General features: G+C 40.3%; 1 protein-coding gene across 3 annotated transcripts in view; it reads left to right on the top strand.

Annotated features, from left to right (window-relative positions):
- Positions 1-26,159, top strand: part of SPG11 (SPG11 vesicle trafficking associated, spatacsin) — a 103,077-nt gene that overhangs the window by 14,979 nt on the left and 61,939 nt on the right. For all 3 annotated transcript variants that reach the window (XM_015142126.3, XM_015142125.3, XM_077939309.1), the window contains 4 exons: positions 15,415-15,547; positions 19,610-19,765; positions 20,153-20,328; positions 22,814-22,990. In XM_015142126.3, coding sequence (XP_014997612.3) covers positions 15,415-15,547; positions 19,610-19,765; positions 20,153-20,328; positions 22,814-22,990 — 642 coding nt within the window. The remainder of the gene's footprint in view (positions 1-15,414; positions 15,548-19,609; positions 19,766-20,152; positions 20,329-22,813; positions 22,991-26,159) is intronic.

Raw genomic sequence — 26,159 nt, 5'->3', positions numbered from 1 at the left:
TGAAGTGGAAATAAGTTATGGAAAGCTTGAACAGTAATGATCTTTTATTCCTACCTTATGCTTTCTACTTTTTTTTTTTTTTTTTGGACACAGGGCCTCACTCTGTTGCCCAGGCTGTAGTGCAGTAGTACAATCTAGACTCACTGCAACCTCCGCCTCCCTGGTTCAAGTGATTCTCCCACCTCAGCCTCCCCAGTAGCTGGGACTGCAGGCACACATCACCATGCCCAGCTAATTTTTGTATTTTTTGGTAGAGGCAGGGTTTTGCCTTGTTGGCCATGGCTGGTCTCGAACTCCTAATTTCAAGTGGATTCGCTCGCTGTGTCCCAGAGTGCTGGAATAAGAGAAGTGAGCCACTGCACGCGGCCTGCTTCCTACTATTCTAATCCAACTTCAGAAGAGACATAACCTGAATTTATGTAGCATTTTATAATTCACAAACACTCTTTTACATGCAATATCTAAGTTTGTCCCAAAATAACCACATGAGACAGATTGGGTAGTTTATATTATTTTTATTTTGCAGATGAAGAAACTTAGGCTCTCAGTGATTGAGTGGGTGACCCAGAGCCATATTAATAAAGACAGGAGCTAGAATCAAGGGCAGGGTACCTCTTGCTATACCACACAGTCCCTGAAGTTAATAATGTTATGTGCCAATTTCTTTAAATGACAGCTTTATTGAGATATAATCACATACCCATAAAATTCACCCTTTTCAAGTGTACAACTCAATGGCCTTTGGTATATTCAGAGTTGTGCAGCCATCATCACTAATTCAGAACATTTTCATCACCTCAAAAAGAAACTCCATAACCATTAGTGGCCACTCCCTATTTCCTGTTGTCTCCACGTCTTAAACACCGATCTACTTTCTGACTAGATTTTTCTATTCTGGACATTTCATGTAAATGGAATTATAAAATATGTGACCTTTGTGACTGGCATGTTTGACCTAGCATGTTTTCAAAGTTCATGTTGTAGCATGCGTCACTACTTCATTCATTTTTATGGCTGAATATTCCATTTTATCAATATATACTGCTTTTTGTTTATCCATTCATCAGCTGATGGACATTTGGGTTGTCTCCACTTTCTGGCCATTATGAATAATCCTGCTATGGACATTTGTGTACAAGCTTTTGTGTTGACATATGTCTTCATTTCTCTTGGGTATATACCTAGCTGTGGAATTACTGGGTCATTTATTATTTTTGGGGAATCCCCAAACTCTTTTCCACAGTTAATGCACCATTTTACATTCCCATCAGCAATATATGAGGGTTCTGCTAGCTGCACATCTTAGCTAACACTTGTTGTCTGTTTTTTATTCTAGCCATCCTAGTCAGTGTGAACTCAAAATGAAATGGCATCTCGTTGTGGTTTTCATTTGTTTTTTAATAATGACTAAACATGTTGAACATGTTTTCATATGCTTATTGGCTATTTGTGTGTCTTCTTTGGAGAAATGTCTATTGAATTACTTTGCCCCTTTTTAGAATTAGGTTGTCTTTTTATTGAGTTCTGAGAGTTCTTTATATATTCTGGATGCTAGACCCTATGACATACATGATTTACAAATACTTTCTCCCATTCTTTGAGTTGTTATTTCACCTTCTTTTTAAATTTTTTTTAACTTTTATTTTAGGTTCGGGGTACATTTGCAGGTTTGTCACATAGGTAAATTGCATATCATGGAGGTTTGGTGTACAGGTTATTTCATCACTCAGGTAATAAGCATAGTACCTGATAGGTAGTTTTCAATCCTCACCTTCCTCCTACCCTCCACCCTCAAGTAAGCCCCAGTGTCTGTTGTTCACTTCTTTTTGTTCGTGTGTACTATGTTTAGCTCCCACTTATAAGTGAGAACACCCAGTATCTGATTTTCTATTCCTGCATTAATTCACTTAGGATAATGGCCTCTAGCTCCATCCATGTTGCTGCAAAGGACATGACCTCGTTCTTTTTTATGACTGCATAGTATTCCATGGTGTATATGTATCACAAATTCTTTATCCAATTGATATGGTTTGACTCTGTGTCCCCAGCCAAATCTCATCTTGAATTGTAATCCCTATGTGTCAAGGGAGGGAGGTGATTGGATCATGGGAGCAGTTTCCCCCATGCTGTTCTCGTGATAGTGAGTTCTCAAGAGATCTGATAGTTTAAAAGTGGCAGTTTTCCCCTGTGCTCTCTCTCCTGCCACCATGTAAGACATGCCTTGCTTCCCCTTCACGTTCCACTATGATTATAAGTTTCCTGAGGCCTCCTGGCCATGCAGAACTGTGAGTCAATTAAACCTCTCTTCTCAGGTAGTATATTTACAGCTGTGTGAGAACAGACTAATATACCAGTGTGCCAACCTAAATGCCAATCATGGGCATTTAGGTTGATTCCATGTCTTTGCCATTGTCAATAGTGCTGTGAGGAATATATTTGTGCATGTATCTTTATGGTAGAATGATTTATATTCCTTTGGTTATATACCCAATAATGGGATTGCTGGGTTGAATGATAGTTCTGCTTTAACTATCTTCTTTGAGAAATCGCCAAACTGCTTTCCACAATGGCTGAGCTAATTTACATTCCCACCAGCAGTGTGTAAGCTTTCCCTTTTCTCTGCAACCTCACTAGCACCTGTTATTTTTTGGCTTTTTAGTAATAGCCATTCTGACTGGTGTGAGATGGTATCTCATTGTGGTTTTGATTTGCATTTCTCTAATGATAAGTGATACTGAGCATTTTTTCATATGCTTGTTGGTCATGTGTATGTCTTCTTTTGAAAAGTGTGTGTTCATGTCCTTTGCCTACTTTTTAATGTGGTTATTTTTTGCTTGTTAATTTAAATTCCTTATAGATTCTGGATATTAGGCCTTTTTGTCAGATGCATGGTTTGCAAATATTTGGTCTTACTCTCTAGGTGGTCCATTTACTCTATTGATAATTTATTTTGCTCTGCAGAAGCTCTTTAGTTTAATTGGTCCCATTTGTCAATTTTTGGTTTTTGTTGCAATTGCTTTTGGCATCTTTGTCATGAAATCTTTGCCAGAGCCTATGTCCAGAATGGTATTTTCTAGGTTATCTTCCAGGGTTTTTAAAGTTTTAGGTTTTACTTTTAAGTATTTAATCAAACTTGAGTTGATTTTTGTATATGGTATAAGAAAGGGGTTCAGTTTCAATCATGTGCATATGGCTAACCATTTATCCCAGCACATTAATTGAATAGGGAGTTTGGGCATTTTAACAATATTGATTCTTCCTATCCATGAGCATGGGATGTTTTTCCATTTGTTTGTGTCATCTCTAATTTCTTTCAGCATTGTTCTGTAATTCTCATTGTAGAGACTTTTCATATAACTGTATTTCTAGGTATTTTATTCTTTCTGTGACTTTTGTGAATGGGATTGCATTCTTTATTAGGCTCCCAACTTGGACATTGTTGGTGTATAGAAATGCTGCTGATTTTTTTTACATTGATTTTGTATCCTGAAATTTTGCTAAAGTTGTTTATCAGATCTAGGAGCTTTTGAACAGAGACTATGGGGGTGTTCTAGGTATAGAATCATGTCAGCTGCAAACAGAGATAGTTTTACTTCCTCTCTTCCTATTTGGATGCCTTATATTTCTTTCTCTTGCCTGATCTGGTAGGACATCTAGTACTATGTTGAATAGGAGTGGTGAGAGTAGACATTTTTGTCTTGTTGTGGTTCTCATGGGGAATGCTTCCAGCTTTTGCCCATTCAGTATGATGTTGGCTAAGGGTTTTTCATAAATGGCTTTTGATATTTTGAGATATGTTTCTTCAATGCCTAGTCTATTGAGGGTTTTTAACATGAAGGGATGTTGAAGGGAGGATTACTTGAGGAGCAAGCAATGGTTTTTGTTTTTACTTCTGTTTATGTGATGAATCACATTTATTGATTGCATATGTTGAAGCAGTCTTGCATACCAGGGATAAAGCCTACTTGATTCTGTTGGATTAGCTTTTTGATGTATTGCTGGATTCAGTTTGCTAGTATTTTGTGGAGAATTTTTATATCTATATTCATTAAGGATATTGGCCTGGTTTTCTCTTTTTGTTATGTCTCTGTTTTGGTATTAGAATGATGCTGGCCTCATAGAATGAGTTGGGGAGGAGTTCCTCCTCAGTTTTTTGGGCTTTTCACCTTCTAGATGGTATCCTTTGAAACACAAAAGTGTTTTATTCTTATGAAATCAATGTATCTTTTTTGGGGGGAAGAGGGGGTCATTTTTGCTTTTGGTGTTCAATCTAAGAAACCATTGCCTAATCTGAGATAGTGCAGATTTACTCTTAAAAGGGTTTTATAGTTTTAGCTCTTACAGTTAGGTTTATTATGCACTTTAAGTTCAATTTCTTATATGGTATGAAGGAGGAGTCCACCTTCATTCTTTTGCATTCTTTTTTTTTTTTTTTTTTGAGATGGAGTCTCGCTCTATTGCCCAGGCTGGAGTACAGTGGCGCGATCTCGGCTCACTGCAAGCTCCGCTTCCTGGGTTCAAGCGATTCTTTTGCCTCAGCCTCCCAAGTAGCTGGGACTACAGGTGCCCGCCAGCACGCCCGGCTAATTTTTGTTTTTTTAGTAGAGACAGGGTTTCACCATGTTGGCCAGGCTGGTCTTGATCTCCTGACCTCAAGTGATCTGCTCGCCTCTGCCTCTCAAAGTGCTGGGATTACAGGCGTGAACCACCGCGCCCGGCCTCTTTTGCATTCTTTTGTGGCTCTTCAGTTGTCCCTGCACCATTTGTTGAAAAATTTATTTTTATATACTCTAAAATATCATTGTAAGAAAAATAATTAAGTCTTCTGTAACTCTACCATCCAGAAGTAATCATGTTTGCTATTTGGGTGTTATTTCCTTATAGTTATTTTTCATATGTTAATAATAAACAAGTGTTATCTCATTAATTTTCTTATTAACCCTATAGGGTTAATACTATTAGCCCCATTTTTTAGAGCAGGGAGCTGAAGCACAAAGAGGTTAGGAAATCTAGTTCAGCTATACATGGGCATAGGTGGTAGCACCAGGATTTTAATTCAGACAGCGCCTCTCCCTTTACACAGTGCACATTCTCTGTGTGAATTTAATTAGTGTTGCATTGTATATACAACATTGCTTTGGCCCTGGTCTCCTCCCACATAAAAATGAATGAGTAATATATATTTTAAGTGATGACAATAATAAAACAAATATTCTTGTATCCACCGTCAAGGCAAGAAATAGAATAAATTGAATGTATAATACCCTGCCCTGATCCTATTCCCTTACCTTGTCTAGCCTCAGAATTAACCACTCTTCTGAAATTTTACTTATTTTTTAATGAGACAGGGTGTTGCTCTGTCACCCAGGCTGGAGTGCAGTGGTGTGATCATAGTTCACTGTAATCTTGAATTCCTGGCTCAGGTGATCCTCTTGCCTCAGCCTCCCAAGTAGCTGGGACTACAGGTGCATACAGCTGCACCCAGCTAATTTTTATTATTTATTTATTTATTTTTGTAGAAGTGGAATCTTGCTTTGTTTCCCAGGTGAGTGTCGAATTCTTGGCTTCAAGCAATCTTCCTGCTTTGGTCTCTTAAAGCACTGGGATTACAGGCATAAGCCACCATGCCCAGCCATTCTGAAATTTTTAACCATTCTTATGATTTTCTTTTTTTTTCCATATAAATATATCCCCAAATAATCCTATTTAGTTGTAGCTAATGTTGAATTTTGCATAAAATGGAACTACTTTGTATGTGTGTGTATATATGTGTATATATATATTATATTTTACATATATATAGTTTTTTTTCTTTTCTTTTCTTTTTTTTTTTTTTTTTTTTTGAGACGGAGTCTTACTCTGTCACCCAGGCTGGAGTGCAGTGGAACTATCGCAGCTCACTGCACCCTCCGCTTCCTGGGTTGAAGCGGTTCTCCTGCCTCAGCCTCCTGAGTAGCTGGGATTACAGACACGTGCCACTACACCTGGCAAGTTTTTGTATTTTTAGTAGATACGGGGTTTCGCCATGTTTGCCAGGCTGGTCTCGAACTCCTGACCTCAGGTGATCCTCCTGCCTTAGCCTCCCAAAGTGCTGGGATTACAGGCATGAGCCACCATGCCTGGCACTGTATATATATATTTTTAGACTCAACGTGATTTTTTTGATTCATCCATGTTTAATGTATATAACTATAGTTCATTCAGTTTTACCCCTGTATAGTATCCCACTGTATAATATGTCTTTATCCAGCTTTCTGTTGTTTCCTCTTTTTTTTTTTTTTTTTTTTTTTTTTTTGCTGTTACAAGTGGTGTTGCTGTAAAGTTTCTCATGTATTTGCTACAGCACATTTGCAAGGGTGTCTCTAGGGTGAAAGCAGAATTGCTGGGTCATATGGCATGCACATCTTTAATTTTATTGATAATACTCTAGTTTTCCAAAATTGTTTTATCAGTTTATGCTCTCACCAGCAGTTTATATGAGTTCTCAATGTTGCATTTTCTTGATGTTCTTGCCAGCACTTGATTTATAACATTTTTTCCAGTGTGATGATATGATGGATTTTCATTTGCATTTCCCTGATTAAGGTTTAGTGTATGTGTGTGTGTGTAAGATATTTGGATTTTTTTCTTTCATAAGTAACTGTTCAAGTTTTTTGCCTATTTTTCTTTTGGGGTATTATTCTTTTTCTTATTGGTTTGTAGTGTTGGATATTCTCTAGATACCAATTCTTTGTTGTTTGTGTGGTGGATGTATTCTAGTCTGTGGCTTGTCTTTTTAATTAATCCATGGATTCTTTAATATAGTTCTTAATTTTAATGGAATTTAATCAGTCTTTTCCTTTATGACTAATACTATTTGTGACATCTATCCTTAAATTATATAGTTTTTATGTTTTTTCCTAAAAGTTTTTAAATTATGAATTTTTTTTAATGCAGTGGAGAGATCTCAGCTCACAGCAATCTCTGCCTCCCAGGTTCAAGCAATTCTCCTGCCTCAGCCTTCCAAGTAGCTAGGATTACAGGCACCTACCACTACACCCAGCTATAAATTATGATTTTCATATTCAAGTTCTTTATCCATTTAAAACTTATACATGATATGGAGTATTTTAATTTTTTCCCATACTGATAACCATTTGTCTCAGCACTTTTTTGAAAAGTCCTGGCTGGGAGCAGTGGCTCACGCCTGTAATCCCAGCACTTAGGGAGGCTGAGGCGGGCAGATCACAAAGTCAAGAGACCAAGGCCATCCTGGCCAACATGGTGAAACCCCATCTCTACTAAAAAATACAAAAATTAGCTGGGCATGGTGGTGCGCACCTGTAGTCCCAGCTACTTGGGAGGATGAGGCAGGAGAATCTCTTGAACCCAGGAGGCGGAGGTTGCAGTGAGCCAAGATCACACCACTGCACTCCAGCCTGATGACAGAATGAGACTCCGCCTCAAAAAAAAAAAAGTCTTGTCTTTTACCACTGATGCCTTGAGTGTCATATATTAAGTTTCCACATATGCATGAGTTTGTTTTTGACCTCTCTATTCTGTTCATAGGTCTTTCCTTAGGCCAATTCCATCTTGCCTTTATTATCTAGGATTTTAATTAGGGCAAATTCCCTTATTCTTCAGGGGTGACTTTACTGTTGTCTGTTCCTTAATCTTTAATTTTTAGGATTAGCTTGTCAAGTTTCATGAAAAATTGTTAGGATTTATATTAGAATTACATTAAATCTATATATCAAGTTGGGAAGAAATGGCATCTTTAGGATATTTAATTTTCATATCCATAGTCTCGTCATTTTTTGGGGGGGTGGGTCTTCATTAATGTCTTTCAATAAAACATTACAGTTTTTCCAATTTTTCCATTAAAAGCTTGGCATCTTTTCCTTTATTTGTGTTGTGTGTGTTGTGTATATATTTAAATACTATATTTATTGTTTATTCTATGTGTTTTTTTTTTTTTTTTTGAAATGGAGTCTCGCTCTCTCATCCAGGCTGGAGTGCAGTGGTGTGATCTTGGCTCACTGCAACCTCCGCCTCCCGGGTTCAAGCGATTCTCCTGCCTCAGCCTCCCCAGTAGATGCAACTACAGGCATGTGCCACCGCGCCTGGCTAATTTTTTGTATTTTTAGTAGAGATGGGGTTTCACTGTGTTAGCCAGGCTGGTCTCGATCTCTTGACCTCATGATCTGCCCGCCTCGGCCTCACAAAGTGCTGGGATTACAGGTTTAAGCCACTGTGCCCGACCCTAAGTGGTATTTTTTAAATTACATTTTGTTAATTGACAGTATAAGGAAATATAATTAATTTTTATGTATTGATTTTTATATCCAGCAAATTTGTTAAATTAATCCTAATAATTTATCTGTTAGATTTTATTGTGTTTTCTATATAGTTAATAATGCATATAACATCAGAATAATATAGTTTTCTTTCACCTTTTCAAATCCTTGTATGTACTTTTTAACACTTTTTTTTGAGACCAAGTCTCACTCTGTCACCTAGGATGGAGTGCAGTGGCACAGTCCTGGCTCACTGCAGCCTCTGCCTCCCGGGTACAAGGGATACTCCCATGTCAGCCTCTGAGTAGCTGGGACTACAGTTGCACACCACCACACCCAGCTAATTTTTTTATTTTTTGTAGAGACGGGGTTTTGCAATGTGCCCCAGGCTGGTCTTAAATTCCTGGCTCAAGCAATCCTCCCTCCTCAGCCTTCAAAAATGCTGGGATTACAGGCGTGAACCACCATGCCTAGCCACCACCTTTCTTCTTAATTAGGGTACTAGAATCTCTAGTATAACATTATCCAGAAGTAATCTTTGCCTTATTCCTGAGTAGAGCACACATGCTCTCTCTCTCTCTCTCTCTCTGTCTCTCCATCTGTGTGTGTGTGTGTGTGTGTGTGTGTGTTTTAAGATACCCTTTATAAGGTTAAGTTTTCTTATGTTCCCTGCTATGAGGTTTTATCATGAATGGGTATTGGATTTTTATCGACTGTTTATTCTGTATCTATTGAGATAATCATATGAATAATCTCCTTTAATTTGTTACTGTAATGAACCACATTAATACATTTTTATTTTTGTATTGTGAAATACAATGTGTAAAAACATACGCAGAATACAGTTTAACAAATAATAATAGTTACTATTGTAATTATTATTATTTTTGGAGACAGTCTCACTGTCACCCAGGCTGGAGTACAGTGGTGCAATCTCAGCTCACTGAAACCTCCGCAGCCTAGGTTCAAGCGATTCTCCTGCCTCAGCCTCCTTAGTAGCTGGGATTACAGGCATGCACCCCCACACCCAACTGATTTTTGTATTTTTAGTCGAGGAGGGTTTTCGCCATGTCGACCAGCCTCGTCTTGACCTCCAGACTTCAGGTGATCCACCTTCCTCGGCCTCCCAAAGTGCTGGGATTACAGGCGTGAGCCACTGCCCCGGCTAACAAATATCAAGCAAAAACTCTTATAACCACCATCCAGGTCAAGAAATAAAACATCACAAGCATTCTAGGAGCTCCTTTGTGCCATCTACTAGTTTAGAAATTAAATATTCACTTTCTGTTCCTTTAGAAGCTATCCTAGGAAATATAATGTACATACTTAAATTATCAGATCTAAAGTTTGTTTTTTTGTTTTGTGTGTGGTTTTTTTGTGTTTTGGTTTGTTTTATTTTGTTTTTTTGAGATGGAGTCTTACTCTGTCGCCCAGGCTGAAGTGCAGTGGCATGATCTTGGCTCACTGTAGCCTCCGCCTCCTGGGTTCAAGTGATTCTTGTGCCCCAGCCTCACGAATAGCTAGGATTACAGGTGCCTGCCCCCATGTCCAGCTAATTTTTTGTGTTTTTAGTAGAGACATTTCACCATGTTGGGCAGGCTGCTCTTGAACTCCTGACCTCAAGTGATCCACCACCCCTCGACCTCTCAAAGTGTTGGGATTACAGTCATGAGCCACCACGCCCAGCTCAGATCTACAGTTAATAACTAATTGTTTTGAATAGCACAGGTCTGTTGAATGCTTTAACTTCATTTACTCTTAGCCTATTCATGTTATTGTTGTGGTTTTTTTTTAACCACATTAGATATTATTATGTATTTAGGTTCATTTTTCACCATTTATTTTGCTTTTTAAACTTTTTGCTGAAAATGAAGACACAGACACATACATATCCTAGGCCTAGGATCATCGATATCACTGTCTTCCACCTCTCTACATCTTGTCCCACAAGACAATCTTCAGAGGCATTAACATGCATGGAGCTATCGTCTCATATGCCTTTTTCTGGAATACCGTGAAGGACTTACCTGGGGCTGTTTTATAGCTAGCTTAAAAAAGAAATAAGTAGGAGTACATTAAACAAAAGTATAGTATAGCAAATAATAGGCTGTCGGAATTTTCAGCTCTATGATAATCTTATGGGAACCACTGTTGTAAATTTAGCCAGTTGTTGAGTGAAATATTGTTATGTGGCACATGACTACTCAGTTTTAATAAAAGTTCCATGTGCTTGAAAATTGAAAATGTATTTTCCAGCCCAGTCACAGTGGCTCACACCTGTAATCCTAGCACTTTGGGAGGCCGAGATGCGCAGATCACTTGAGTTCAGGAATTCGAGACCAGCCTGGCCAACATGCAAAAACCCCATCTCTACTAAAAATACAAAAAAAATAGCCAGATATGGTGGCTCACACCTGTAATCCCAGCTACTTGAGAGGCTGAGGTAGGAGAATCGTTTGAACCCAGGAGGTGGAGGTTGCACTGAGTGAGATTGCGGCACTGCACTCCAGCATGGGCAACAGAGCGAGATCCTGTCTCCAAAGAAAAAAAGGAAAACAAAATGTATTTTCCACTGCACTGCAGTCTGGGCAACAGAGTGAGATCCTGTCTCCAAAGAAAAAAAGCAAAACAAAATGTATTTTCCATGTGTCACATTGGTCTTTCAATCAGAAGTAGTTAGATAGTTGACACTTTGCTCAGTCCTTCTTAACCACTATGAGACTTTGTTACATTGTGGATAATTTCTTCATAATCTCCCAGTGCTCTAATTCTTTCTTCACCCGTGTGTAATCTGCTATTAAATACATCTGTTTCTAATTTAAATTTTTATTTTTGGAATTACTATTTGGTCATTGTTTTTATATGTGTGATTTTGAAAATTTTTTTTTTTTTTTTTTTTTCTTGAGACGGAGTCTCGCTCTGTAGCCCAGGCTGGAGTGCAGTGGCCGGATCTCAGCTCACTGCAAGCTCCGCCTCCCGGGTTCACGCCATTCTCCGGCCTCAGCCTCCCGAGTAGCTGGGACTACAGGCGCCCGCCACCTCGCCCGGCTGATCCGCCCGTCTCGGCCTCCCAAAGTGCTGGGATTACAGGCGTGAGCCACCGCGCCCGGCTAGTTTTTTGTATTTCTTAGTAGAGACGGGGTTTCACCGTGTTATCCAGGATGGTCTCCATCTCCTGACCTCGTGATCCACCCGTCTCGGCCTCCCAAAGTGCTGGGATTACAGGCTTGAGCCACCGCGCCCGGCCAGAAAATTTTTAAATCTACAGAAAAACTTCGAAAATTAGTAAAATGAACATTAAATTAAATTTCACCTAGATTAACCAACTATTAACATTTTACCACATTTGTGTCTTTTTTTTTTTTTTCTTTTTTTTTTTTTTTTTTTTTTTGAGACGGAGTCTCGCTCTGTCGCCCAGGCTGGAGTGCAGTGGCGCGATCTCGGCTCACTGCAAGCTCCGCCTCCCGGGTTCACGCCATTCTCCTGCCTCAGCCTCCCGAGTAGCTGGGACTACAGGCGCCCACAACCGCGCCCGGCTAATTGTTTTTGTATTTTTAGTAGAGACGGGGTTTCACCGTGGTCTCGATCGCCTGACCTTGTGATCCGCCCGCCTCGGCCTCCCAAAGTGCTGGGATTACAGGCGTGAGCTTTTTTTTTTTTTTTTTTTTTTTTTTTGAGATGGAGTCTTGCTCTGTCGCCCACCCTGGAGTGCAATGACGCGATCTCCGCTCACTGCAACCCCCGCCTCCTGGGTTCAAGCGATTCTCCTCCCTTAGCCTCCAGAGTAGCTGGGATTACAGGTGTGCACCACCAGGCCTGGCTAATTTCTGTATTTTTAGTAGAGATGGGGTTTTACCATGTTGGCCAGGCTGGTCTCAAACTCCTAACCTCAAGTGACCTGCCCACCTCCCAAACCACGTTTGTTTTTTTGTTTTTTTTGAGACAGCGCCTCACTCTGTTGCCCAGGCTGTAGTGCAGTGGCGCGATCTCGGCTCACTGCAAGCTCTGCCTCCTGGGTTCACGCCATTCTCCTGCCTCAGCCTCCTGAGTAGCTGGGATTACAGGCACCCACCACCATGCCCAGCTAATTTTTTGTATTTTTGAGTAGAGACAGGGTTTCACCATGTTAGCCAGGATGAAACCACATTTGTTTTAATTGTACCTTTTTTTTTTCTTTTTTGCTTAACCATTTTGAAATTGCAAACTTTATAATCCTTCACTCTAAGTACTTTAGTATGTATATCATAAGAACAAGAATATTATATTCATTGATAATTTAGTTTTTACTCCCATCACTCAGAACAAAGGTATAGTTTGTTTATAGTCTCCCTCTGGGGCCAGTAATTTTTCTAGTTTATCTTTTTTTGGTGGGTGTCACCTCACATGGACCCTAGGTTTGTCCTGTCTTTTCTTCCTCCAACATAACTCCCCCCAATTCTCTCACCTCCCTTGGTATATTAACACCTAGAACTTTGGCCCATTGGCTCTCAAAATCTGGTTTCTGGACCAGCAGCTCACCATGACCTGTGGATTAGAAATGCAAATTGTCAGGGCCCTCCCAATATCTATTGAATTAGAAAGTCTAGGGGCAGGGCTTTGCAATCCACAACTTGAGAAATTCTCCAGGTGATTCTTATGCACAACGCTTTATGCTAAGGGTGGCAAATTTTTCTTTTTCTTTTTCTTTTTCTTTTTTTTTTTTTAGATGTGTCTTGCTCCGTCACTCAGGCTGGAGTGCAATGGTGCAATCTTGGCTCACTGCAACCTCAACCTCCCGGGTTCAAGCAATTCTCCTGTCTCAGCATCCCGAGTAGCTGGGACTACAGGCGCACACCACCACACCTGGCTAATTTTTGTATTTTTAGTAAAGACAGGGTTTCACCATATTGGTCAGGCTAGTCTCGAACCCCTAACCTTAGGTGATCCACCCACTTCGGCCTCCCAAAGTGCTAGAATTACAGGAGTGAGCAGGAGTGAGCCACTGTGCCCGGCCTTTTTTTTTTTTTTTTCTTTTTTCTATATATATATAGAAAAATATATATATATAGAAAATATATATATAATATATATAGAAAAAATGTATATATTTTATATATATAAAATATATTTTTATATATAGAAAAAAATATATGTTTTTTTTTTATATATATATTTTTTTTGTCTGAGACAGGGTCGCACAGGCTGGAGTACAGAGACGCAATCACAGCTCACTGCAGCTTCAACTTCCTGGGCTCAAGAGACCCTCCTGCCTCAACCTCCCCAGTAGTTAGGACTACAGGTGTGCGCCACCATACCCAGCTACTTTTTAATTTTTTTTTGTTTAATTTTTTTTTTTTTTTCTAAAACCTTTTTAGAAACAAGGTCTCACTATGTTGCCCTGGCTGGTCTCAAACTCCTGGGCTCAAGCAATCCTCTTGCCCCTGCCTCCCAAAGTGCTGGGATTACAGGCATGAGCCACGTGCCCCACCAACTTTGTAAAGGATCAGACAGTAAATATTTTAGGCTTCTCAGGCCACATGCTCTTTTTTGTTTTGTTTTTGTTTTTTGAGACAGCATCTTACTGTGCCGCCCAGGCTGGAATGCAGTGGCATGATCTCAGCTGACCACAACCTCCACCTCCTGGGTTCCAGCAATTCTCCTGCCCCAGCTTTTGAATAGCTGAGATTACAGGTGCCTGCCACCATGCGTGGCTAATTTTTGTATTTTTAGCAGAAATGGGGTTTCACCATGTTGGCCAGGCTGGTCTTGAACTCCTGACCTCAGGTGATCCACCTGCCTCGGCCTCCCAAAGTGCTGGGATTACAGGCATGAGCCACCACACCTGGCCATCATACTTTGAAAAAAAAATACGTTTATTTTATTTTTGTTTATTAAAAATATGGAATGTGGCCGGGTGCAGTGGCTTACGCCTGTAATCCCAGCACTTTGGGAGATCTAGGCGGGAAGATCACCTGAGGTCAGGAGTTCGAGACCAGCCTGGCCAACATGGTGAAACCCCACCTCTATTAAAAATACAAAAATTAGCTGAGTGTAGTGGTTCAGACTTGTAATCACAGCTACCTGGGACTCTCAGGCAGGAGGATCACTTGAACCCGGGAGGCAGAGATTGCAGTGAGCCAAGATCGAACCACTGCACTCCAGCCTGGGTGACAGAGCAAGACTCTGTCTCAAAAAAGACAACGGAGAATCTGGCTGGGCGCAGTGGCTCATGCCTGTAATCCCAGCAATTTTGGAGGCTGAGTTGGGTGGATCACTCTAGGCCAGGAGTTCGAGACTAGCCTAGCCAAACACAGTGAAACCTGTCTCTATTAAAAATACAACAACAACAACAGCAAATTAGCTGGGTGTGGTGGCACATGCCTGTAATCCCAGCTATTCGGGAGGCTGAGGCACGAGAATCGCTGAAGCTGGGCAGGCAGAGGTTGCAGTAAGCTGAGATCATGCCACTGTACCTCAGCCTGGGTGACAAGAGTATGACTTTATATTGTACTGCCATAACATTTTAATTCAAATAGAATATAACTTAATTGTAAGGGTAATCCCTAATATTTAGTTTTGAATTGTTTTAAAATTATAAAATGGTAGAGCTGGAAAGGTTTTGTAGTCTAATAACCGCCTGTTTCTGTTGAAGCAGAAATTGGGCCAGACGCAGTGGCTCATACCTGTAATCCCAGCACTTTGGGAGGCCAAGGCAGGTAGATCGTTGGAGGTCAGGAGTTCGAGACCAACCTGGCCAACATGAGGAAACCCTGACTCTACTAAAAATACAAAAACTAGCCGGGCATGGTGGCGGGCACCTGTAATCTGAACTGCTTGGGAGGCCGGGGCAGGAGAATCTCTTGAACCCAGGAGATAAAGGTTGCAGTGAGCCAAGATCATGCCATTGCACTCCAGCCTGGGCAACAAGAGCAAAACTCTGACTCAAAAAAAAAAAAAGAAAAGAAAAGGTTAGAGAGTCTTGCCCCAGATTGCATAATCAGTCATTGTCAAAATCCTCACTGGAGCCCAGGTACTCATGCAGTCTTTTGCCCCCTGTAGTCTCACCACATTAAATTCTAAAGTTTGTTTAAAAATCTGAATCCTGATTTTGTTCGCTATTGTAATTTTTTTCTGATTTTTATTTTCCTCCTCATTTCAGGCCGGGATAGAAAATCGTCAGCTGGACACAGTAAATTTCTTTTTGAAGAGCAAAGAAAATCTTTTTAATCCATCCTCAAAATCTTCTGTATCTGATCAGTTTGATCACTTTTCATCCCATTTATATTTAAGAAGTAAGTGGAATAAAGATTTCTACATTCGTATTTATCATTTGATCTTCTTAATAACTTTCAAATTATGATCTTGTGGTTTCTGATGACTCATTTACTTGCCAAAACTTAGTCATGGGATTTTATATACTTTTTGGAAACTTTCTTCTTCCTTTTTTTTTTTTTTTTTTTTTTTTTGCATCACAGTCTCACTCTGTTGCCTAGGCTGGAGTGCAGTAGTATAATGACAGCTCACTGCAGCCTCACCTCCTGGGCTCAAGCAATCCTCCCACCTCGGCCTCCTGAGTAGCTGGGACTACAGGTGCATGCCACCACACTCAGCTATTTTTTGTAGAGAATGGGGTCTCACTGTGTTGCCCAGGCTGGTCTCAAACTCCTGGGCTCAAAACAATCCTCTGCCTCCCAAAGTGCTGGGATTACAGGTGCGAGCCACTATGCCTGGACAACTATGTGGAAATTTGGCAGTGTTATCTGATTCTATAAATGTCCTCATACTATATGGGCTATTTATTGTTCATATCTTGTACTATACTCTGTTTGTAGTATGCAAGGAAGAGACAATCTTTTAAATTCAAGACAGTTTTATACACGACAGAAAAACATTTATTTGGAAAATTGCCTGCCCTTGCAACCATCTGAGATGTGTATTGACAGTTGTGGATTAGGATATGTTGTAAGAATTTTTGGTGGGATGCAGTGGCTCGCCCTGTAATCCTAACACTTTGGGGGCAAGATGGGAGGATCGCTTGAGTCCAGGAGTTTGAAACCAGTCTGGGGAACATAGCAAGACCCCATTCTACAAAAAAAGTTTAAAAATTAGTTGGGCATGATGGCATATCCTGTAGTCCCAACCACTTGCAAGGCTGAGGCAGAGGATTGCTTGAGTCTGTGGGGAGGTCTAGGCTGCAGTGATCTGTGATTGTGCCACTGCGCTCCAGCCTGATTGCAAAGTAAGACTGTCTCAAAAAAAAAAAAAAAAAAAAAAATTCACCTGGACCTTTCTGCTTTTTTGCCACACTACCAACACGTTTCAAGATTTTGGCTTTCATTTTTAACAAATAGGAAGCCTAACTTTTATTCTTGGACCAGGTAGCCATGCAAATTCTCTCCTTAGGACAACAGGATAATAAAGTATATTTTCCCCTTGTTAAACAAAAATTATGGAGACCATTGTTTTGGTGTAAGCTGTACTAGGCCCCATCAGACCAGAACAGAAATCAAAATGAAGTCAACTATGCTAAAGTTCCATAGCATCAAACTTAAAATAAGGTGGTCTTCTGACATTGGGAGAAATTAGGAGAGAGCCAATAATCCCAAACAGTCCAGTTTCAATCTTCAATCAGCGTGATAATGAAGTTCCCTCTGATATAATCCTTATGTAAAAGAAGTAACGTAGGCCAGGTGCAGTGGCTCATACCTGTAATCCCAGCACTTTCAGAGGCTGAAGCGGGAGGATCTCTTGAGCCCAGGAGTTTGAGACTGGCATGGGTAATATAGTGAAACCTTACCTCTACAAAAAATTTAAAAATTAGCCAGGCGTGGTGGTGTGCATGTGTGGTCTCAGCTACTCAGGAAAGGGAGGTAGGAGGATTGCTTGAACCTGGGAGGTTGAGGATGCAGTGAGCCATCATCATGCCATTGCACTCCCATCTGGACAACAGAGTGAGACTCTGTCTCAAAAAAAAAAAAAAAAGGCTGGGTGCAGTGGCTCATGCCTATAATCCCAACACTTCAGGAGGCCCAGGCGGGAGAATCACTTGAGACCAAGAGTTCATGACCAGCCTGAGCAACATAGTGAGACTCTGCCTCTATTTTTAATTGGAAAAAAAGCCTGAAGTAGCTTCATGTTAAATAATCAGTATTTTTTCTATTATTCTGTCTCTCTTTATCTTACAAAAAAAGTAGCTTTGAAACAACCAATATGCTTCTGCTCTCTTCAGCTCTTCTGTGTCCATAAAGCCAACCCCTCTGCTCAACTCACTAGAATACCTTTTCCATGTTATGAAATTAAGTGTTGCCACATTCTAGAATTGCAATAAAACCAATTGAGATCTTTAATCTGAATTTATTGTAATTTTTGTTCTTTGACACTCTGTAAATACGGTTTTATAGTCTGTTTTTTCCCACTTCATACTATAGACATCTTTCTTGTTAGTAATATATACTTACTAATTATGATGACACAGAATTTCATTGTATGGGCTGTACCATAATTTGCCAAGCCAAACTCCTGTTAGACATTTAGATTTATTCCAGTTCTTTGCTATTAGCAGTGTGTAAGAAATGCTGTATGTGTGTAATTTCACATATATATAATCATTTACTTATATTACTAGAATTTATTATTAAATTCTAGACCTGGAATTTCCAGGTTTAAGAGTATGCACAAATTATATTTTTAAACACCTTGATAAATTGTCCTTCAAAAGTTTTACCAATTTGTAGTCTACTTACATGGAGAAAATGACAACCTGCTCTTTTTCCACTGATGTAGTATTAGCTTTCACTGAGAAAATGAATTGGATGTTTTCTTTTTTTTCTCCCTAAATCTCATATATGGTGGAAAGATATTTTCTTTTAAAAACACATTCTCAGACTGGGTACAGTGGCTCACGCCTATGATCCCAGCACTTTGGGAGGCCGAGATGGGCGGATCACGAGGTCAGGAGTTCGAGACCAGCCTGATAACATGGTGAAACCCCATCTCTACTAAAAATATAAGAATTAGCCGGGTGTAGTGGTGCATGCATGTAATCCCAGCTACTCAGGAGGCTGAGGCAGAATCACTTGAAGCGAGGAGGTGGAGGTTGCAGTGAGCCGAGATCGCTCCATTGCACTCCAGCCTGGGGGACAAGAGTGAAACTCGGTCTCAAAAAAACAAAAACACACATTCTATTTTGTTTTGAGTGCAGAGTTTGGTCTCCTCTTTCTTGGATTGCCAGCTTTTCTAATGTTCTGATGTTGTAAAAACTGCTTGAATTTATAGAAAAAGGCCTGATTTTGGTGTTGAGCAGAGCTCCATCAGCAGTTGTAGAGTCATTATTCACTTCTGTTCTTCGGTGGTTAGTGGTTTCTCCTCATTCCACTCTCACCTGCACTGCTCAGCTCTAAAGGGTGGAGATGGGTCCGGAATGAGAAGCACTGGGAATAGCCTTACCTGCTCTCCTAGGGGGAAAACCTGTTTCCCATAATTCTTGTACATCTCACAGATGCAATCCTAAAGTGGGGGGCAGTGCTGAGACAAACAGAAATCACTTAATTAGAGCCTTCAGCTGCAGATAAAACAACCAGGGGCCCACACTTCTTGCTTTCACTTGAATGTTTAGCACAGAATAGCTTTGCGATCAGACAGGCTTAAATTCACATTTTGGCCCTGCCACTTACTTTCTTTTTCTTTTTTCACGCTGTTGCCCAGGCTGCTTTAGTGCGGTTGTGCAATCTTCGCTCACTGCAACCTCCACCTCCCGGGTTCAAGCAATTCTCCTGCCTCAGCCTCCTGAGTAGCTGGGATTACAGGCGCCCACTAGCATGCCTGGCTAATTTTTGTATTTTTAGTAGAGGCGGGGTTTCACCATGTTAGCCAGGCTGGTCTCGAACTCCTGAGCTTAAGGGATCCGCTTGCCTTGGCCTGCCAAAGTGTTGGGATTACAGGCGTGAGCCACCGCGCCTGGCCCTGCCACTTACTTTCTAAATTAGCTCGGGCAAGTCTCTGAACCTCAGTTTTTTAAATCTATGTAAAAAGAATATAATACACACCTACCTCTTAAGTTGTTGAAAGGAATAAATGAGATAGCATTTATAAAACAACAAGTACAGTACTTAAGATGTAGGTGGTCAGCAAAAGGGTAGTTAGCAGTGATACCAGTAAATGATAACTATTAATAATTAGAATCATTAAATTTTGCAGGTAATAAGCCTGCATAAAAGTTTTGTGAGCTTTTTGAAAATAAGACATTGGTCCTTGTTTTATGTTTAAAAATATTGTAACATGATATTTTTTGATATGTTAATTTTATTGTGAGAATCCTGGTATTCTTCATGTTAATTTCTTTGGTTCTTTCTCAGATGTGGAAGAGCTGATGCCAGCATTGGATTTACTTTGCTCAGCAATTAGAGAAAGTTATTCTGAACCCCAAAGCAAACACTTTTCAGAACAATTGCTTAATCTTACACTGTCTTTCCTTAACAACCAAATAAAGGAGCTTTTTATTCACACTGAAGGTAAGAATAGCAGCTAGGAAGGGGGCAATTCTGTTCCTGTGTCAGAACAGATACAAGTGCTGCCATTGGGTGACACAGCATAAACAGGTGACACGCCATTTACTACATTTGGGTAAGGGTAGTGTGTAATTGAGTAAGTGAAATGGGTTTTGATACTGAGAAAGTTGGTAGAAAGACCCAGGACTAATCATGAAGAACAAGAAAAGGAAAGGGTTGTATTAAAATACAGAGCTACTTACTTGTAAACAGGAAAATCCTCACACATGTTGTTTGAAATTTAAAAATAGCAAGTTTGAATTTGGACTTTCTGTAGAATTCTTTATAATAGCTCATGGTTTATATTTATACACCCACACATACAAATTGGCACATTGGTATTTTCCATAGAACTAGATGAACATCTGCAAAAAGGAGTGAACATTTTGACTAGCTACATTAATGAACTTCGAACCTTCATGATAAAGTTTCCTTGGAAGCTAACAGATGCTATAGATGAATATGATGTACATGAAAATGTCCCCAAAGTAAAGGAGAGCAATATATGGAAGAAACTCAGCTTTGAGGCAAGTATGAGTAAATATCACTTCTTTTATTTGCTAGATTCAGAAGATCTGAGAAAACAATAGAAAAAACAGAATTCAGACTTTATACACTTGTGATTCAGAATGTTTGGCAAAGGTTTTAGGTTTTATTGGTTTTGAGATTTCTGATTATGACTTCAAATTCATGTCTACAAGCTCTGTTTATTTAATTCCATATTATTTAATAATATGGGTAGGCTCCCTCTTAATGCTAGATCTGCCCACTTGGGTTCGGTAACAAACACCCAACTCTAAACCCATGTGAAGTGGCACTTCCTTAGCAATACTCCTTCATTGACTCAAGCCTGGCACTTTGGACTCATGCATTCTGCCTGACCTCTGGATAAATTGAATTGCTGCTGCTGATTAGATCTTTGGAAATTTTTATTTTATGACATTATTACTTAGAGGTATACTTAATTTTAGTCCTATCTGAAATTCTGTTTAAGACATTTTGCCAGTTAAATTTGTTTCCGTTTGCCTTTTTTTCCTCCACAGTAAAAGTTATAATAATACAACTAAAATTTACTACCATCTATATGACTTAGGGACTGGAAGAATTCCTTCATCCACTGGAGGGTATTGGTATTTTAAAAACAAATGCTAAAACAGCTTAACACAGATGATCATAATCAATAGGGAATTAAAGTGATAAGATTGAGATGCTTCTAGGTTGTTAAGATTGCTGTTCTTGGGGTGGAGGGATTAAAGTACCTGGTGTGACTGCATTTTCTGTATCTCTTATTCATTCTGTAACCTTAAAAAGGAAGAAATGATCCGGGCACAGTGGCTCATGCCTATAATCCCAGCACTTCAGGAGGCCGAGGCCGGCAGATCGCAAGGTCAGGAGTTCGAGACAAGCCTGACCAAATGGTGAAACACTGTCTCTACTAAAAATATAGAAAAATTAGCCAGGTGTGGTGGCGGACACCTGTAGTCCCAGCTACTCGGGAGGCTGAAGCAGGAGAATTGCTTGAACCTGGGAGGTGGAGGTTGCAGTGAGCCAAGATCGCACCACTGCACTTCAGCCCAGGCGACAGTGTGAGACTCTGTTTCAAAAAAAAAAAAAAAACAAGAAATTACTGGCCAGGCGCGGTGGCTCACGCCTGTAATCCCAGCACTTTGGGAGGCTAAGCGAGGTGGACCACGAGGTCAGGAGATCGAGACCATTCTGGCTAACGCAGTGAAACCCCTTCTCTACTAAAAATACAAAAAATTAGCCAGGTGTAGTGGCGGGCACCTGTAGTCCCAGCTGCTCCAGAGGCTGAGGCAAGAGAATGGCGTGAACTTGGGAGGCAGAGCTTGCAGTGAGCTGAGATCGCGCCACTGCACTCCAGCCTGGGCGACAGAGCGAGACTCTGTCTCAAAAAAAAAAAAAAAGAAAAAGAAAAAAAAGAAATTACTTTTCCTTCTACTTTTTTGTCTCCTTTTTCCTGTCTCCTTCACAGGTTTCTCTTCCTGTTTCCCTCAATGTTCTGCAAGGCTCTGTCTGTGGTCTACTCAGAATCACTGATTTTCAACTTTTTCCAGGGGAAGGGGTTATAGTTTACTTTGATAAAAATTGTAGACCCTGTCTTCAAAAACAGGCATGTGAATGTGTACACATAAATTTTGTACATGGCATAATGGGGTTTACAGATCTCTTTAAAGCCTTAGGTTAAGAAGGCCTCCTTTCTATTCTCTCTAGGGTTTAGATCTTCAGTTTAAGTATTTGTTTTCATGTGGATTATTGGTAGTAGCCTTCTAATGCCTTAATATCTCGAGCTTGAATCACTTTCAGTCTACTCTCTATATTGCTGCCTGGATATTTTTCTGTAAATATGTATCTGATTACATCACATCTTGCTTTTACAGTCTTTCAGTGGCTCCACGTAGTTTCAGGATAAAATCTAACTCAAATGCAAGGCTCTTCATGATGGATCCTCTGCTTTGCTTTTAAGTCTCATCTGCTGCTCTCTCCAGTTATATTGAGTAATTTGTAGTTCCCTGAAGGCTTGATGCAGTTTCTTTTCTTTGTCTCTCTGCATATGATACTCCCTCTTTTTGGAACACCTGTCCTCTTATCTCAATATATCTGTGGAACACTTACTGGTCTTTAAATTTTTTGTCTTATCAGTTACTAGTTACTTCTACTATCAAGCCTGTGCGGGAGGGCTACGGGGGCGGGTGGTCATCACTTTTATTTAGATGTTGCTCTTCTGGACCTTCCTCTCTAACACCCTGGGATACTTTTGTCACAGCACTTGTCATACAGTACTATAATCAGTATGTCTTCCACTAGCTCCTGGAGTTGTAAGGTCTTAGTTTTACTCAATTTTATATCCCTTGAACCTAACTCCAAATCTAGTAATCGATTTTAAATAAAAGTTCCTTTGTTAGATGTTCAGTAAATGTATAAATCCCATGTTGATAATCATAATAAGGAAATGAAAAGGAACTTAAAAGGCAAACGTTTTTCTTTTCCTAGGAAGTTACTGCCAATGCCATTTTAAACAACAGAATACCAGAGGCACAGACTTTCTTCAGGATTGATAGTCATTCTGCTCAGAAACTTGAGGAGCTGATTGGCATAGGCCTAAATTTGGTCTTTGACAATTTAAAAAAGAACAATATAAAGGAAGCCTCTGAACTTTTGAAGAATATGGTGAGTGGTGTAATCCATAAAGTCTTAAAATGTATTTAATATAATTTCTAGTTACTATAAAGTTGGTTTGTATTCATAATTATTTCATAAACTAAGAAATTTATGTAGTGGATAATGACACTAAAAAATAATGACATTAATAACACTGAGAACAGCTGGGTGTGGTGGCTCATGTCTATAATCCCAGCACTTTGGGAGGTTGAGGCAGGAAGATCACTTGAGGCCAGGAATTCAAGACTGGCATAGGCAGCATAGCAAGACCCTGTCTCTACAAAAAATAAAAAGGACATGGTGGCTTGCACCTTGTCTTAGTCTGTCCTCATATTGCTATAAAGAACTACCTAAGCCGGGCATGGTGGCTCATGCCTGTAATCTCGGCACTTTGGGAGGATGAGGTAGGTGGATCACCTGAGGTCAGGAGTTTGAGACCAGCATGACCAACATGGCACAACCCCGTCTCTACTAAAACTACAAAAATTAGCCAGGTGTGGTGGCAGGAGCCTGTAATCCCAGCTACTAGGGAGGCTGAGGCAGGGAAAATTGCTTGAACCCAGCAGGCGGAGGTTGCAGGGAGCCAAGATGGTGCCACTGCATTCCAGCCTGGGCAACAGAGCAAGACTCCATCTCAAAAACTAAATAAATAATAATGAACTACCTGAGACTGGGTAATTTAGAAAGAAAAGAGGTTTAATTGGCCCACAGTTCCACAGGCTATACAGGAAGAATGGCTGGGGAGGCCTCAGGAAACTTGTAGTCATGGTGGAAGATGAAGGGGAAGCAGGCATGTCTTACATGGCAGGAGAAAGAAGAAGAGAGCAGTGGGGAGGTGCTACACACTTTTAAACAACTAGATATCATGAGAACTCACTCACTGTCACAAAAACAGCAAGGGGGAAGCCCACCCCCATGATCCAGTCACCTCCCACCAGGTCCCTTCTCCAACATTGGGGGTTACATTTCAACATGAGATTTGGGCACAGGCACAGATCCAAACCATATCACACCTGTAGTCCTAGCTACTCAGAAGGCTGAGGCAGAAGGATCTCCAGGAGTTCTAGGCTGTGGGGAACTATGATTGCACCTATAAATAGCTGGTAACAGAGCAAGACCGTGTCTCTAAATCTAAAAGGGAAATAACACTGAGAAACGTTTTGGTACTGAGAACTTTCTTTTTTTGTTTTTGTTTTTGTTTTTGAGACGGAGTTTCGCTCTTGTTGCCCAGGCTACAGTTCTATGGTGCGATCTCGGCCCACATAACCTCCACCTCCCAGGTTCAAATGATTCCCCTACCTCAGCCTCCCAAGTAGCTGGGATTACAGGCATGTGCCACCATGCCCAGCTAATTTTGTGTATTTTTAGTAGAAACAGAGTTTCTCCATGTTGGTTAGTCTGTGAGCCACCTACCCTGACCTCCCAAAATGCTGGGATTACAGGCGTGAGCCACCGTGCCTGGCCTGAGAACTTTTTTGAAGATATTTTTCCTCTAATTTTATTTAGGTATGAGTGACAGAAATTACATATATTTAAGGTATACAGTATGATGTTTTGATATGTATGTACATTGTGAAAAGATTACCACAAGTAAGCTAATTAATATATCACCTCACATAGTTATGTGTGTATATATAGTGAGAACACTTGAGATCTACTCTCAACAAATTTCGAGTATACAATGTATTATTATTAACTTTAGTTACTGTGCTGTACATAGGTCCCCAGAACTTACTTATCTTGTATCTCAAAGTTTGTACCTTTTGACCAATATCTACTCCTTTCCCCTACCCCACAGTCCCTGATAATATCATTCTACTCTCTATTACTGTGAGTTCAGCTTTTTCTTAGATTCCATATATAAGTAAGAGCATGAAGAATTTGTCTTTCTGTGTCTGGCTTATTTCATTTAACACAATATCCTCCAGGTTCAGCCATGTTGTTTACAATTGCAGGTTTTCCTCTCTCTCTCTCTCTCTTTTTTTTTTTTTTTTTTTTGTAGAGACAGAGTCTCACTATGTTGTCCAGGCTGGTCTCGAACTTTTGGGCTCAAGCAATCCTCCTGCCTTGGTCTCCCAAAGTGCAGAGATTATAGGCGTAAACCAGCACAATTGGTCTTTCCTTCTTTTTTTTTTTTTTAAGGCCAAATAATATTCCTTTGTATATATACACCACATTTTCTTTATCCATTCATCTGTTGATAGACACTTAGGTTATTTCCATATCTCTTGAAGAGATTTTTAAATGGCATTTAAAAGTACTCTCTGAGCTGGGTGCAGTGGCTCACACCCGTAATCCCAGCACTTTTGGAGGCTGAGACAGGCAGATCACTTGAAGCAGGAGTTTGAGACCAGCCTGGCCAATGTGGTAAATGCTGTCTCTACTAAAAAAAACAAAAATTAGCCAGGTGGGTAATGCATGCCTGTAATCCCAGCTATTTGGGAGGCTGAGGCACGAAAATCGTTTGAACCCATGAGGCAGAGATTGCAGTGAGCTGAGATCACGCCACTGCATTCCATCCAGCCTAGGTGATGGAGCAAGACCCTGTCTCAAAAAAAAAAAAAAAAGAAAAGAAAAGAAAAGAAAAATACTCTGTTAGACCTGGCACTTTGATTAGGAGGAGATAGTGTTTCTCATAGAAGACTTCACACATGTTGAAGCATGCATAAGAGCTCATTATTTGTTGGAGGACATTCTGTATTGTTCATGTGACCCCTTACATCTCCACTTGAAGTTTCTAGTAAATTATGCCTTTGCTGGACTTTTTGCTCTATGGTTTTACTTCACATGAGAAGGGGAAGTCCTAGAAGTAAGGCTTTTAGGCTAAGCTGAGATCTAGCCCTAATCTGCATGGTTGGGGTCTTGCCCATGGTAGCTTTCAGGAGGTGCAGAGGAGTGGAACTATGTAAGAGGGATGTTGTTTGCATTGATCATTGTTTCCACTTGAATCAACATACCAGATTGCTGTCATTTTGGTCCTGTCGTAACCTAGCATTGCCTTAAATTGTTCTGTGTGCTGCCTTTGCTCTGACAAAATGCTTAAGGACTTTAGGGATAGGCAATAAATACATATAATAAATGTAGGAGGGCCAGGCAGGGTGGCTCACGCCTGTTATCCTAGCACCTTGGGATGCTGAGGCAGGAGGATCACTTGAGCCCAGGAGTTCAAGACCAGTCT

This window comes from Macaca mulatta, chromosome 7 (genome assembly GCF_049350105.2).
Source record: "Macaca mulatta isolate MMU2019108-1 chromosome 7, T2T-MMU8v2.0, whole genome shotgun sequence".
Taxonomy (NCBI): domain Eukaryota; kingdom Metazoa; phylum Chordata; class Mammalia; order Primates; family Cercopithecidae; genus Macaca; species Macaca mulatta.
The sequence above is the reverse complement of the archived record's forward strand: the minus strand, read 5'-3'. Positions and strand labels throughout refer to the sequence as shown.